At 45.4% G+C, this 13,858-nt stretch overlaps 3 protein-coding genes across 3 annotated transcripts; all 3 read left to right on the top strand.

The window, feature by feature from the left end:
- Positions 1-123: 123 nt before the first annotated feature.
- sec53 (phosphomannomutase SEC53) lies at positions 124-506 on the top strand (the record flags this gene model as incomplete). The annotated part of the gene is made up of 2 exons (XM_032047669.1): positions 124-225; positions 324-506. The coding sequence occupies 2 exons, from the start codon at positions 124-126 to the stop codon at positions 504-506; spliced, it is 285 nt and encodes a 94-aa protein (XP_031897511.1).
- A 1,022-nt stretch (positions 507-1,528) lies between these two features.
- Positions 1,529-3,297, top strand: BDW43DRAFT_284411 (CCDC90 family protein). Its single transcript, XM_032042848.1, has 3 exons — positions 1,529-2,318; positions 2,438-2,771; positions 2,830-3,297. The coding sequence occupies exons 1-3, from the start codon at positions 1,685-1,687 to the stop codon at positions 2,885-2,887; spliced, it is 1,026 nt and encodes a 341-aa protein (XP_031897510.1). The 5' UTR covers positions 1,529-1,684; the 3' UTR covers positions 2,888-3,297.
- A 4,846-nt stretch (positions 3,298-8,143) lies between these two features.
- BDW43DRAFT_313710 (putative SNF2 family helicase/ATPase) lies at positions 8,144-12,791 on the top strand (the record flags this gene model as incomplete). Its single annotated transcript, XM_032047668.1, has 5 exons — positions 8,144-8,177; positions 8,243-8,430; positions 8,498-11,687; positions 11,744-12,201; positions 12,270-12,791. The coding sequence occupies 5 exons, from the start codon at positions 8,144-8,146 to the stop codon at positions 12,789-12,791; spliced, it is 4,392 nt and encodes a 1,463-aa protein (XP_031897509.1).
- Positions 12,792-13,858: the final 1,067 nt, after the last annotated feature.

Here is a 13,858-nt window from a genome sequence, read left to right as displayed (position 1 = left end):
GGGGTAGTGGAGTCATAGAAAAATTCGATCTAATCAATTGACAGAGAGGGTTTTGGTTGCCCTCTCTCTAGAAATTGCCTCTCCCACAACACCACCTTCACCTCGCGGATATTAAGCATCATGATGGCAGCGGCCGCGGGTGCGTATCCAGCTTTGGAAGATCGTCATGTAAAGGACACATTTCGTCTCTTCGATGTTGAGGGTACTTTGACTCCCGCAAGAAGGGTAGGTGGGAAGATGAATGATCTGATATTTCGACTCAGCATTCCATGTTATGGAATCCGGTTGAACATTGACTAACAACTTCTAATTTGAAACTACAGACCATCTCGCTCGAAATGCTCCAGCTTCTCTCTCAACTGCGTCATAACTGTACCATTGGAGTTGTTAACCGTCACTGTTTTCCGGAAGTAGCTCCCAAGCTCATATCGCTTAGGTTGGCGGCTCCGATCTTGCCAGCAAGAGCAACTCGGCACATCCTCTACGAAAGTATCCTCGCTCTTTGATTTCTGCTTCGCCGAAAATGGATTAGCCGCCATCCGCCTGGGCAAGTCCCTACTAACAATAGCTTCATTGTATGGATCGGTGAGTAGAGACATCAGAATTTAGCTAAGTCCTACGTCAAGTACATCGCGGATCTGCTGCCTAGAAAGCGTGGTACCTTTGTTGAATTTTGCAATGGAATAATCAACGCTAGCCCGTTGGCCACAATGCAAGTGTTGATGAAAGGGATAAATTCGAAGCGTATGTGCCCATGTTTGCTCCTGCGGTGAATTTAGGCTGGCTGACAGTGGGGATAGCTATATCAGAAAGGATTTCGTAGAGGCTCTCAAGAAGGAATTTCCTGACTATGGTCTTAGGTATGTCGGAGATACAAGTTTTGGGCATGCTAATCATGCATTCGATATTAATGATATTCTCAAACTATAATTACTCTATTGATAGTTAAATCTCCTTTTGACGTCTTCCCAACCGGCTGGGACAAGACCTGCTAACGCCATATCGAGGCCGAGGAAATTTCTCCGGCATAGAGTACAAGACTACCCACTTTTGTGGAGATAAAAAGTTCCCTGGAGGCAATGATTTTGAAATATACAGCGTTTCTAGATCAGTGGGACATGCGGCCAAGTGCCTTGAAGGCACTATGAAGTAGCTGAAAGAAATATTCCAGCTATAAGCCCATGATTGATCAGTGGGATTTTATGTTCTGCATGATCTGGCTCAAACAAGATTAAGAATTATTATGCCGTTGAAAGAGGACTACATTATCAGGTAATAGTACAAACACGATCATCGTGATCATGATATCTCCAGGTCTTGGATTGTTTCACAGCCAATCTTCCCTCCCTAGCTTTTTTACTACGTTGAGAGCCGTGAGACATGGAACTCTTGAGCCTGCGAACACACTGCACCAATGGTAAATTAGTACTTTATGACATGCTTTTTAAAGACATATAACTACTAATAGTAGTACCTACCCAACCCTTTATCAGGTTATTTATAGTTTCCCGATACAAGCCTTAAAGCACGTGACCCTAAGAAAACTTGAAATTTCTCCGAGACGGGAAACCCCGGTTTTCCGACTCGGCCAGCTCCATTAGTGAGTGCCCTTTGGTTCATCGAATTGAGAGCATGACGATCATCCCGACCTCTAGAGAGCATTCTAGTCATCATCTATGATTGAATGCAATCATCTTCAAGCAGTCTATTGAGAAAGTCCTTCCTACCCAATACTCTCCCCTTGTTCACGCGAATCACCATCATACCGAGCTATAAGATGACGTCCCAGAAGTCCGTTGCAGAGGTTCCGCGTTCTATACTTCCTCGCTTAACCTGGAACGGCTCTTCTACCCGGACAGTCCCTTCACCTCAGAGCGCCATTCTCTCAACAAGGCAACAGCAGAAAACGGTACGCATACACAGCTGGAACTCCACCGGGCGACAGCTACATACACTTACCGCCTCCCCTCACTCTTCCACCTTCATTGCGGCAACACTTCGAGGGACGCCGACGTTCTCATCATCGTTATCCCGGCGATTACCAACAAGCTATACGTTCTGTCAACCAGCAGTGGAGCTCACAGGGAATTCTATCCGATATAATGGTGTTTATGTTGCTACCTTCAAACCAGCTCGACGCGCTTTTCATGCCTCAGCCCCCAAAGAAAGAGACCACCATTTCGATACGTTGAAGTTCGTCCAGCGGTTGAAGGATGAGGGTTTCAGTGAGGAACAGGCTGTCGCCATGATGCGAGTCTTAAACGATGTTATTCAGGAATCTATTCAGAATTTAACCCGGACAATGGTCCTTAGAGAAGGTGAGCGATGTCTTTCCTCGCCCCGATCTGGCCGGAGCTATTGAACAGCATCTGAGAATTGACCAAACCACATTCCGCATGACATATCTTATGATCTAGTACTTACTAACCCACTACAGATACCGAGAGATCGACGTATACTCAAAAAGTTGACTTCGCCAAACTTCGCTCTGAATTACTCAACGCTGATTCAACCGAAGCGCAACTGACACGTTCGTCACATGAGAAGATTGCTGCGGATCTAGCTAAGCTAAACTCAAGGCTCCGGGATGAGATCGGACGCACGCAAGCATCAGTTCGTCTGGATCTGAACCTTGAGAAAGGTCGTATCCGAGAAGAAGCAAATGGCCAGGAAATGCGAATAAAAGAGACAGAAACGAGAATAGAACAGGAAGTTGCAGGGCTGAGAGAACGTGTAGAGGCTGTGAAGTTCTCCACGCTGCAGTGGCTGATGTATGAACCGTCAACTCCTGGGAATTTTCCCTGCGTTATACTGATATATGTTTCTTAGGGGTGTCTGCACCGGTACCGCCGCTCTGATATTGGGTGCCTGGCGTCTTTTCATGTGAGCTGATGATTTGGTTGAGAAAAGGAAGAAAGCGAAAGAAAAATTGTCCCATTGACGCGGCTTTTCTAGCTTGGTCAAGAGCTCAACATATTGTATACTAACTTCTCCGTCCTCTGGTATTGATTTTTAAAGACAGATCCAGAGCAGGCGCGCTTTGTCTTCACTTCATTTCTTATGTTATGATAAGTGACAGCATGGCCTCTGTTGCTACTTTGGCATTGAGGTCTTTGTTTATTGGGAGCGAAAATGAATCTAGGCCCCTAGAGCTATGTTACGTAGTAGTGGGCGTAATTTACTAGAGGGCAGAATAAGCCATATTGATGCAGCAGCTGGCTCGTCGGCGCGCCCACTGTGAGGAACATTGGAGCGCGCGAGTAAATCCAGTCCGGAGGACTAACGCACGTAAACGCCCTCGAAGAACCGTGAAAGAGCTTATGCCCTTTTTCCTTGAATTACCCGATGACGGTTTCATCCAGCCCCCACCATAAACACTGACATGGCTTGCCCCGATGAGCATAGGCAATCAGTGGATTTTTTGTCCCTTACCAAGCAATAAACACGGGTTTTGTGTGAATAAGGTGGTCATGGTAGTCAAGAAACTGGAATCAGACACGCTCTTCGAAGACGGCTGATTAACTTATATCGATCTAAATTTATAGGCTTCATTGTGCTGTTATCTTCCAATTGTAAATTCGTTCTGTAATAGGTCCCTTTGCAAACAGACCAGAATTTCCCACAGGCCCTAGATGCCAAGGGCCACCCCGAGGTCGATAAATGATTTGTCTTACTTGATGCAATTTACCCCAAAGGTCGCGCGACCAAAAAAAAATGAGTAAAATAATTGATCCCACGCGGCCTAGCCGTGTGAAAGCGACACAGTCTGCCTAAGTTTATCTGAGGCCGTAATACTACGTACAATACCTAATACTAGTATAGTATATCTATGGATAATTATATATTAGTGGTAGTCGGCAGCGGTAATGTCAGGTGTGCCTGCGGGCATACCTACCTGCCTGCCTGAATCCTGAACATGCTTATATATGTGAGTGCAGTACAAAGCCGAAGGCTTTGTATCCTAGTCTTTTGCTGATAGCGCAGCCCGGTTAAGCTTCTGAATGCACCCAGAGGTCACACCGTGACAGGTAAGGCATTTTCAGCGGAAAGGCAGAATGAAGCAATTCGTATTATCAAAACTAAACGCCTGAAGAATCCATAAAATAAAGCTGGTCAGCATGTTCTACTGCTAATCCTATATCCGAAGTCGTAGGATTATTTTCTGTATAGGGGGCAGGTAGAAGATGGCCGTACGCCTTCTTGTAAGCCTTATCTGCCTTCTTCCTATTCCACTCTTCCTTTACCTTTTTATCAGCAATTGAACGATTTGTATCCCGTACGGTGAGTATATCACTATCTCCAAATCGTAGAATCTCTTGCTTAGTGATTTTGCGCTGATGAGGAGCCTGAATTACAGTAATTTAATCAAGAGTACTATTCACGTTTGCCAGTTCTTTAGATTGAAGTTTATAATAATAAAGCAAGCATTTAAAGCCTTATCTAAGCATTTGAGTTAGATTATCACTAATGAGAATCATAGAGAGCTTCTTTTTATTCTTTTTAATATTATAAGCGCTTTTTAGAGGTGTATTTTCAATACTTCAAGAATGTGATGAGCTGTATGTCACGTGGTTAGGCAGGCCTACTTCCCACAACAATCCTTCTTGTATGATAGTGTTTCCCCTCCCATATATTGTGGCCTGCGTCCTTCGCAAAGTCTACTTTGGCGCCGAAACCTGGTGGCCAGGCTATCCACGCCCGGCCCTCATACGGGCTCTATCCCAAATCGAGTCCAAGGGCACCTTGACCAGATAGCAAGGGTAATACTAGCTGGAGCAAGGGCAATTCTTCCTGTCTACTGCACAACTCCAACGCCTATACTCTACCGGGAGTCAGGGCTTCTACCAGCAGAGATTGAGCTAGACTATACAGCTACTATCGCCACAGTCCGCCTCCGCCGTCTGGATCCCTACCACCCCCTTCGTAGAAGAGCAGAAAGAATATCCCGAACTGGACACCCAACTAGCCGCTTTGCACGCCGTGTGCTGGCCCTGCCAGAATCAGAACAACTGAGCCCACTACAACATGCCCCATGGCTTCCTCAGGAATCACGGGAAGCTGCCCAACGGCGAATCAGGGTACCTACATAGACCAAGAAGCAGGCAGCTGCTAGCTTTCAAGACTTCTATACTTCTCTCCCGGGCACTGATATAAAGGTCTTTACAGATGGTTCTAAACTAGTAAACAGAATAGCAGGCGCTGGATTTACTTTATATCAGACTGGAAAGCAATTTCTCCAGTCCTTTCTCTCCCTTGGCCTAAATAAAGAGATCTTTGATGTTGAAGCTGAAGCGGCTCTAGCTGGAGTTAAAGCAGCTTTAGAACTTTACACAGCCTGCTTTGTAGCTAACCTCTGGATCTGCTTAGATAACCTAGAGATAGCCACCCGGCTTCTATCACTATTCATTGGCTCGTCACAAGAGGTCTTTGAATCCTTCAGGGCCCTGGCCTTAACCTGGCTTACACGGGAGAGATTTCCATATACTGACGGCGGCTCTGTACGGATCTGCTGGGTCCCTGGCCACATGTAAATACCCGAGAATGAAGCAGCTGACCTAGCTGCAAAGAAGGGAGCTTCTATGCCTTCTCTATTAAGCAGGTAATCGTACGCCTCACTAAGACAAAAGGCTAAAACAGATACTATATCTGCCTTACAGAGGCACTAGCAGTCCGCAGCCCCAAAATCCTACCAGGATCTCTGGATCACCTTCTTCCCCTGGCGCCCTGCTGAGCTAAAGCTCCCGAGGCCCCTTCTGGCCCGGATCCTGGCTGCTCATACAGGCCATGGAGACTTTGCAGGCTACCATGAGCGTTTTAACCATGAAACTGCATACCTTCTCTGCCACTGTGGAGCAAGAAATTCCCTAACTCACTTCTTCTTCTACTATATTACAAAGAGACGCCTACCCCGGCCTTCAGGATCTCCCTCCGAAGCAATCCCTTATTTATTAGACATTCCGAAAGGCGCAGTGAAGCTAGCCGCCTGGCTATCTGAGACCCGTTTCTTTGAAGATATCTGCACACGACATCCCCCAACTCAGCAAGTCTGAGAAAGCATCTTCCAAAAATAAAAAAATAAAAAAATAAAAATAAAAAATAAAAATTACCTGAGGAGGCAAGGAAGGTCATGGAGTGATATGAATCTATACGAGACACGTGATCGCCTAGTGGCTTGGCCGGATCACCAACTCTTCAGCCCCTGAAGGCTTTACCTACTAGTAGTTGAAGATGAAAATAAGCAGTCAAGATAGTTGATACAGTCGTCCATAGAATTGAGTATCTATCCGAATGGCATCCGGTCCTCAGTAGGCTACGTACGTGTAGCTGATACAGCAACATTCTGCCCATCTTTCCCCTGAGATCACAACATGGAGTATAGATGGAGCCTTGCAGCTGGCATTACCCCCTTTTTCCCTGCACTGCAGGCCTTTCATCCCGACTGCGGCAGCTATTTAAACGTGCCAAAGTTCCTTGGCTGTATATAGAACTAGAACTAGTGTCACGGGTAAGCCTTAGGCTTAAGGGCCCGATGGCAAGTTGCGATACTACATATACCGCGCCTGGGAAATCAACTCCGATCGGAGTTGATCATAGTGGATCTTTTTACCTAGTGGAAAGATCCTATGTATCGAATTGCTAATCCCAGGAGTAATCCTTTACAACTAGCAGCTAGTTAGACACACCCAGGGCTTACCCCCTAGCGTCCTTTTCCCCAACAGTGGATGGTGGGTCACATGCTTTGGCGGTGAACCACGGCCGTAAAATACAATCAATCAATCAATCAATTTCCCCTCCCATAGTTGAATTTAGTTGGAAATGCTACCATATCTAGCTATCTATCGTGGAACTGCTATCTATGAATGAGCTGTCATCACAAAGAGAGATTCAGTGGATATATAGATTCTCCATACATGCGGAGATCAGATACAGATAGTGCTGGCTCTAGCAGTAAAGTCTTTTGAATTACTTTAATAATAGAAGAGCTTTCTATCAAGAGATTGGCAGCGATAAGTTATATAAGACCTAAGGCAAAAGAGAAGGATCTTATATGTCTTATAGAGTATCGAAATTTAACTATTTTATAGGCAGTAGAGCTGGTTATATATATAGCCTTTTTCTAATACTACAGTATAGAAATTAGAAAGATCCTCACTGTACCAACTCTCTATAAATTCTTATCTTCAAAAATAAAAAGTGGAGTTATAATTTAGCTATCTGCAGCAACATATTCAAGCGCAGTTATATTCTCTGAATGCTCTAATTCAGGAAGATCGGGATATATTTCTTTTATACTGACTATCTTTTGACTCTTGCCATTACCAGGTTAAAAGCTGTATTCATTGAAATTATATACAAGGCGAGCAGAAATATCTTTAAGTTAGTAAATTAATTATACTAGAATTAAAGGTATTTAATCTAATTACTTCTTCTCCTTTGTTTTTTGAACTACTAGACCTAATTTAAGATACAGAGAAAGTCTTTTTGCGAAATGATATACATATAATCTACTGTCATGTATTCTGTATTAACATGCCTTACGGTAAGGTTAGCCCATTCTTCAAGCATTGTAATAGTGATGGGAAGGTGTATATCATGTATATAGGTAACCCAGTGCACTAGAGCAGTCTCCTGATACTGATTAAGGGCCTTGATTTACTGGCTTTTGAGTTGTAAGAGGGCTCTTTATGGTCATGGACACGGCCAAATAAGGTGCGATACAGGATCCCGAGTTCGCGCGCGAATTTTGCGATATTCGGCTTTTTTTCGAGATGAACAGCTTCACAGGCCTCAATTATAAGTTCTTCGCAGATTTTAGATGATTTCGGCATATTGTGTGGTTGTTATAGCTTCATAAAGATAAAAATATGATTATCTATCTGCCTTTCCGCTGAAAATGCCTTACCGCTGCCGACCACCCACCGGCGACAAGGCGGTGGGTAGTCGGTCCGCCACATATATATAGAGGTGATATATGTATATGTACAGCGGAGTACCATGGATCTATTTATCAGCACGTGATAGACTCATGTCAAATCCGATAAGATAGATTCGAAATGATATCGAGCTCGCCACGACAGGCTTACTCCTCTTAACCTTTGTAGTCATATCGTGCGTGTGAGAGGGAGTTACGAGAGGGCGAAGTATGTCTGTTGCGGAGGCCAAGATTTTTTTTCCAGGTAAAATTACTCGCTGAACGTCGTTTCTCTATCCTATAGCTTCTAACTGTTTGCAAACATTCCAGGTGCGGTGCCGGACAACCTGGTTACTGCTCTGGCGCGGAGGTCTTCCAAAGGACTTGACAGTGACGCGACCCCAAACAAGCGTCGCAAGTTGACTTACGGAATTCAGAGCCTTAGAGAGCTGAATGGACTTTCGGATAGTGGAGTGCCTCTAGGCTATATTCCCCTGGCGCGCTTTCATTTGTACATGGTACGCCATTAGCCGATGCGGGTTAGACCTTATTCAAATAGCTCACTGACCTTGTTGGCGAAAGTAGGATTTTGCCCGCGAAAATCCGGTCCAGGATGGATTGGATACATTCATAGAGAGTTCCTCCCAGTTGCCCGTCCTGATCCTAATTGCCAAGCATCCTCGCGCCAGCCCGACTTCGAATGACTGGCTCAAACTAGAGCTGGTCACGACGACGAACCGAGAAACCATCTTTGAATTTGAGTCAGATGATCCACAGCTGCTGATATTGGGAAAGGATCTAGAGCTCGCCCAAAACCTTGTTTGTGCGGATTGCTTCCCCCGGAAGATTCCCGTCGCCTGCTATCAGTCCACTCTATACATTATCCCAGACAGGAAAAGATCTTTCTACCTTGAGACGATTATTTTATGGAAGGACTCTCTGGATATTCTAGGAAACTACCAATTGTTGGGTGAGACACGAAGAGCATTTTCCCGATATGTCCTCCATGAACAACACGGTCTTACTTCGGGGCACAGTCACAGTCAGCCTGGATGGTCCCCCCGTGACTTTTATGATAACGTCTACGTTCCTCCAGACACACCCGGATCATCAGCAGAGGTTACGTGTAGTTTGATAGAGTGTCGGTTATTCCCATTCCAAAGGAGGGCAGTTAGGTGGCTATTGCAGAGGGAAGGCGTAGAACTCCAGGCCGATGGGCAAGTGGTTCCTGTCAAAGATAGATCTAATGGAGGTTTGCCAACTTCATTTAGACAATTTACCGATGCAGATGGACGAGTCTGCTTTGCAAGCCAACTGTTTATGATTGTCTCCACTGACCTCTCGAAATGGTATGACGCAGGTAATCATCTCAGAGGCGGAATACTGGCCGAAGAAATGGGACTTGGCAAAACTGTCGAGATGATTAGTTTAATGTGTCTTAATCGCCGGCTACTAACATACGAAGAAACCTTCGTGGACCGTCAGCATGGTAGCTTGAGACCGTCAGGTGCAACCCTAATAATAACCCCGCCTGCAATTCTTGAACAGTGGGAACAAGAAATCAGACTGCATGCTCCTGGCCTCAGTGTTTTTCACTATACCGGTATCCAGCGTCACCGGTTGTTGTCAGATGACGAATTGGTTGAGTTGCTCGCTGATCAAGATGTCGTGCTTACTACTTATGATGTCCTCTCGCGAGAAGTCTACTATTCCGGCGATGCACCACAGAGAAATCTGCGCCATAAAAAGAGATTTGAACCGAGGAGGACGCCGCTGGTCCGCATTTCTTGGTGGCGAGCTTGTATTGATGAAGCTCAGATGATAGAGAGTGGAGTCAGCAACGCGGCAAGGGTTGCCCGTTTAATTCCTCGTCAGAACGCCTGGGCTGTGACTGGGACACCGCTTCGAAAAGATATAACTGACCTTCTTGGCCTTTTGCTGTTCCTCCATTATGAACCTTTCTGCGGCGTCACTTGGAACAGGTTATGTGGCAGCTTTAGGCCCGAGTTGGCAAATATTGTTCGTAAAATTGCTCTTCGGCATAGTAAGGACCATGTTCGCAGTGAGCTCCATATACCGCCTCAGAAGAGGGTTGTTATCACAATCCCTTTTACAGCAGTGGAGGAACAGCGCTATGGACAGTTATACGAAGAAATGTGCGAAGCATGTGGTCTTGATCCATCGGGAGCTCCTTTGGATGGTGATTGGGACCCCGATGACCCGTTGATAATAGAAAGAATGCGAAGCTGGTTAATAAAACTACGCCGGACTTGCCTCCACCCTGCTGGAAAGCCGCGTCGTGGGTTAGGTACTGGGACTGGGCCTCTGCGCTCTGTGTCTGAAGTGCTTGAAGTCATGGTTGACCAAACAGACGCACTTATACACGCAGAGGAGCGCTCTCTGCTTATGTCTCAATTACGTCGTGGGCAGTTGCTTGAAAATGCAAAGCACCGGCAGCAGGCACTTGAACTCTGGACAAAGTCATTAAAACGGGCTAGTGCAATTGTCAAGGAATGTCGGGATCGGTTGCACTTAGAACGCATTAAACGCCGGATGAGTGCCATTGATGCAGATCAAGATGCAGCATCTGTTGACACGACAAGTGAAGATGAGGGTGAAGAGGCAGCTAAGAATACTCGAGTCGTTGCACGTCAGAGGCTGCGTGCTGCTCTTGAGATTCAACACATCTGTGTGTTCTTTACCGGAAATGCGTATTATCAAATAAAGACAGACCCTAAACTCACTGCGCCTGATTCAGAGGAATACAAATTCCTCGAGGAACGTGAAATACAGGCGTACGAAACTGCAAAGTTGATTCGAAAAGAGATGTTGACCGACATTTCACGGAAGGCCGGTCATCTCATGAAAGTGATTAGAGAACGGTCGCAAAAGAATCAATTTTCGCACATCCCTAAAATGAAGCCCCAGATATATAGTAAGGGAATTGAATCTCACCGCGTACTTGACAAGCTTGAAGCTTTCTGTGATGCTATGAACAAGCATGCTGTCCAGTACGATGAATGGCGTCAGATCATGATCAAATTGCTTTCCCAGTCGCTCATTGACCAAGAGGATGAAGCAGAGTTGGAAGGCGACGAGTATGAAAAATCTACGAAGCATCAAGATGAGATGTACGTTTATATGGAGGCCTTACGTGCAATGTTCGCCGATCGCCACGATGCTTTGACTGGGCAGAAGAATGTCCTCATTGCCCATGAAATCAAGAGCGGGATTGTCCAGGCACAGAGAGGAGAAGGGCCTTCCCCGAATCTCTTTCTACAGATGGTAAACACTCGTAGTAGTGTCAAGCCTGACTGTCAGCTAGGCTCGCTTCGCGGCATTATTAGCGAGCTTCGAAGTCTTGCCACTTCTCTTGAGTGGCAGGCGAACGGAGGAAGCCCTCGAGCCCGTGCCGAACTCGAAATTGTATCCTTAGTTCTTCAAAATGCGAGTCAGATGGCTTCTGAGCAAGGTAAAGTTGCGGCAAACATGGAGAGGGAAGTGGAAATGTTTCGAGATACTATGAACAATCGACTCGAATACTATCGCCAGCTGCAACAAATCTCCGACACTGTGGCACCTTATGATGAAGAAAGCGCTGGTAAATCCCTGGATGAGATGCTTTTCTCTTCCAAGCTCGAGCAAGAGGAAGCAATAGATGAGAAGATCTCAGCATTGAGAGCAAAGCGCCGTTACCTTATTCACCTACGCGACGAGTCTGGCTCTGACGACTCGTCAAAAATATGTGTCATCTGCCAATCTAGCTTCGAAGTTGGTGAGTGCCGATGGTATCATCAGACACCCGTTATTAGAATCGCTGACAACATCTAGGTGTTCTGACTGTTTGTGGCCACAAGTATTGCAAGGATTGCTTGCGCATGTGGTGGCATCAACACAGAACTTGTCCAACGTGCAAAAAGCGCCTGAAAGCCAATGACTTCTATCAAATTACATACAAGCCGCAGGAGTTTGTTGTGCAGGAGGAGAAGCCGCAAACTAGGATTGAGCCCGAACGTCCCCCCAAAAACTCATTATATACTGATATCGGCTCCGGCACTCTCAGAGAAATTAAAAACATTGATCTGGATGGTTCATTCAGCACTAAGATTGATACACTAGCACGTCATGTACTATGGCTGCGCCACCATGACCCTGGTGCTAAATCGGTGATCTTTTCGCAATATAAGGACTTCTTAGAGGTTCTAGCCATTGCATTCTATCGATTTAAGATTGGCTTTAGCAGTGTTGATGGCAAAGATGGTATATCAAAGTTCAAGCGCGACCCATCGGTAAGCCTTCCAGTCTCATATTTTCAAGTATCTCGTCAAAGTACTCTACTTAACTGTATCATCGCTAGGTTGAATGTTTTCTCCTGCACGCAAAGGCGCATTCGTCAGGACTCAATCTGGTGAACGCAACCCACGTTTTCCTTTGCGAGCCTCTCATCAACACTGCAATCGAGCTTCAGGCAATCGCTCGTGTACACCGAATTGGTCAGCATCGACCAACCACCGTTTGGATGTATCTAGTCTCTGGTACCGTCGAGGAATCGATTTACGACCTTTCCGTATCACGTCGCCTAGCCCATATTATACAGAAGGAGAAAGCAGAACAGCCATTTAAAGATGGGAAAAACGCGGTAATGAACCTTACCGAATCGGCAATAGACTCGGCGAACTCCTTGGAAATTCAAGATGCAGCACTGTCTAGGTTAATGGTTGGGGGAGCATCCGGAGGTGAACTTGTCAAAAAGGATGATTTGTGGCAGTGCCTTTTTGGCAATTCAGGAAAGGAAGCCAACGGTTTCCGGGCAGGTGCCGGTGGAGAAGTAGCAAGGTTCTTAAGAGAGGATGCAGCAGAACAGCGAAGAGCTGCATAACGAACCTGGTACGGTTCATTTGATTAGGGCAATCTTGGTAATGTCACATCGATCCTCGTGTAAGATGCCATAGCATATAACTATACATACGGAGTATGTACAATCGGAGTACTATTGGTACAGAAGTAAAACCAATGGGAATCTCGTTAGTATTGGAAGCCTCGGCTCATAATCATCATTACAATACTGAGTGTAACCTTGCATACGGAATGTAACGTATTCGGTAAGCGACCCGTACACTACTAGCATTTACAACGCGCCTCAATTTCTTCGATGATTTAGACCTCATCTATATTACCAAAAATGCCGAAATCATCAAGCTCACGCATTGAGGAAGAAGGCAGGGTCCTTCTGGCTATTTCAGCCATAAAAGATCATGAAATTAGCAGCCTTAGAAAGGCAGCTGAGGTTTTTAATACACCTCTCACTACACTAGATGATCGTCTAAAGGAGCTTCTTTTAAAGTACTCGAGCGAGTAGTCATAAATTGACTACTAGTGAAGAGGAGTCACTTAAACAGTGGATTATATCACTAGATAAGCGTGGAGTACCTCCTCGGCCTGCATACGTATGAGAAATGGCCAATATCTTACTTTCCAATCGAGATACTACTTCTATTACTGTAGGAGAGAAGTGGGTATATAACTTTACCAAGCGTACGCCTAAGTTAAAAACATGCTTTGTACGCCGCTTTCGCTATAAACGTGCTAAAGCCGAGGATCCTAAGACTCTAGGTGCTTGGTTTACGCAGGTAAATGAAGTTATTCAGCACTATGGTATAGCCTCAAGTGATATCTACAATTTTGATGAAACGGGCTTGCAATGGGTCTAATAGCTGCTGCTAAAGTGGTTGTTAGGTCTGATACACACAAGGCAAGCCATTTTTTATACAGCTAGGGAGCTGAGAATGGGTCACTTCCATAGAATGTATTAGTTCTAATGGATGGGCTCTACCTCCCTGTATTATTTTTAAAGGTAAGGTGTATATGGAGGCCTGGTCTAAGAAAGGAAATATACCACCTGATTTGAGAATCAAACGAAGCCCTAATGCCTGTAGGAACAATGAA

The sequence above is a fragment of the Aspergillus alliaceus genome (genome assembly GCF_009176365.1).
Source record: "Aspergillus alliaceus strain CBS 536.65 unplaced genomic scaffold BDW43scaffold_40, whole genome shotgun sequence".
Classification (NCBI taxonomy): Eukaryota; Fungi; Ascomycota; class Eurotiomycetes; order Eurotiales; family Aspergillaceae; genus Aspergillus; species Aspergillus alliaceus.
Note: the sequence above shows the minus strand (reverse complement) of the source record. Positions and strands in the feature narration are given on the sequence as shown.

Excerpts from the sequence above, each read along its gene's own strand:
- BDW43DRAFT_284411 (XM_032042848.1), top strand. The coding sequence starts at position 1,685 with ATGCAATCATCTTCAAGCAGTCTATTGAGAAAGTCCTTCCTACCCAAT. Across the intron at positions 2,319-2,437 it reads GACAATGGTCCTTAGAGAAG|ATACCGAGAGATCGACGTAT; the intron begins GTGAGCGATGTC and ends AACCCACTACAG. Across the intron at positions 2,772-2,829 it reads TCCACGCTGCAGTGGCTGAT|GGGTGTCTGCACCGGTACCG; the intron begins GTATGAACCGTC and ends TATGTTTCTTAG.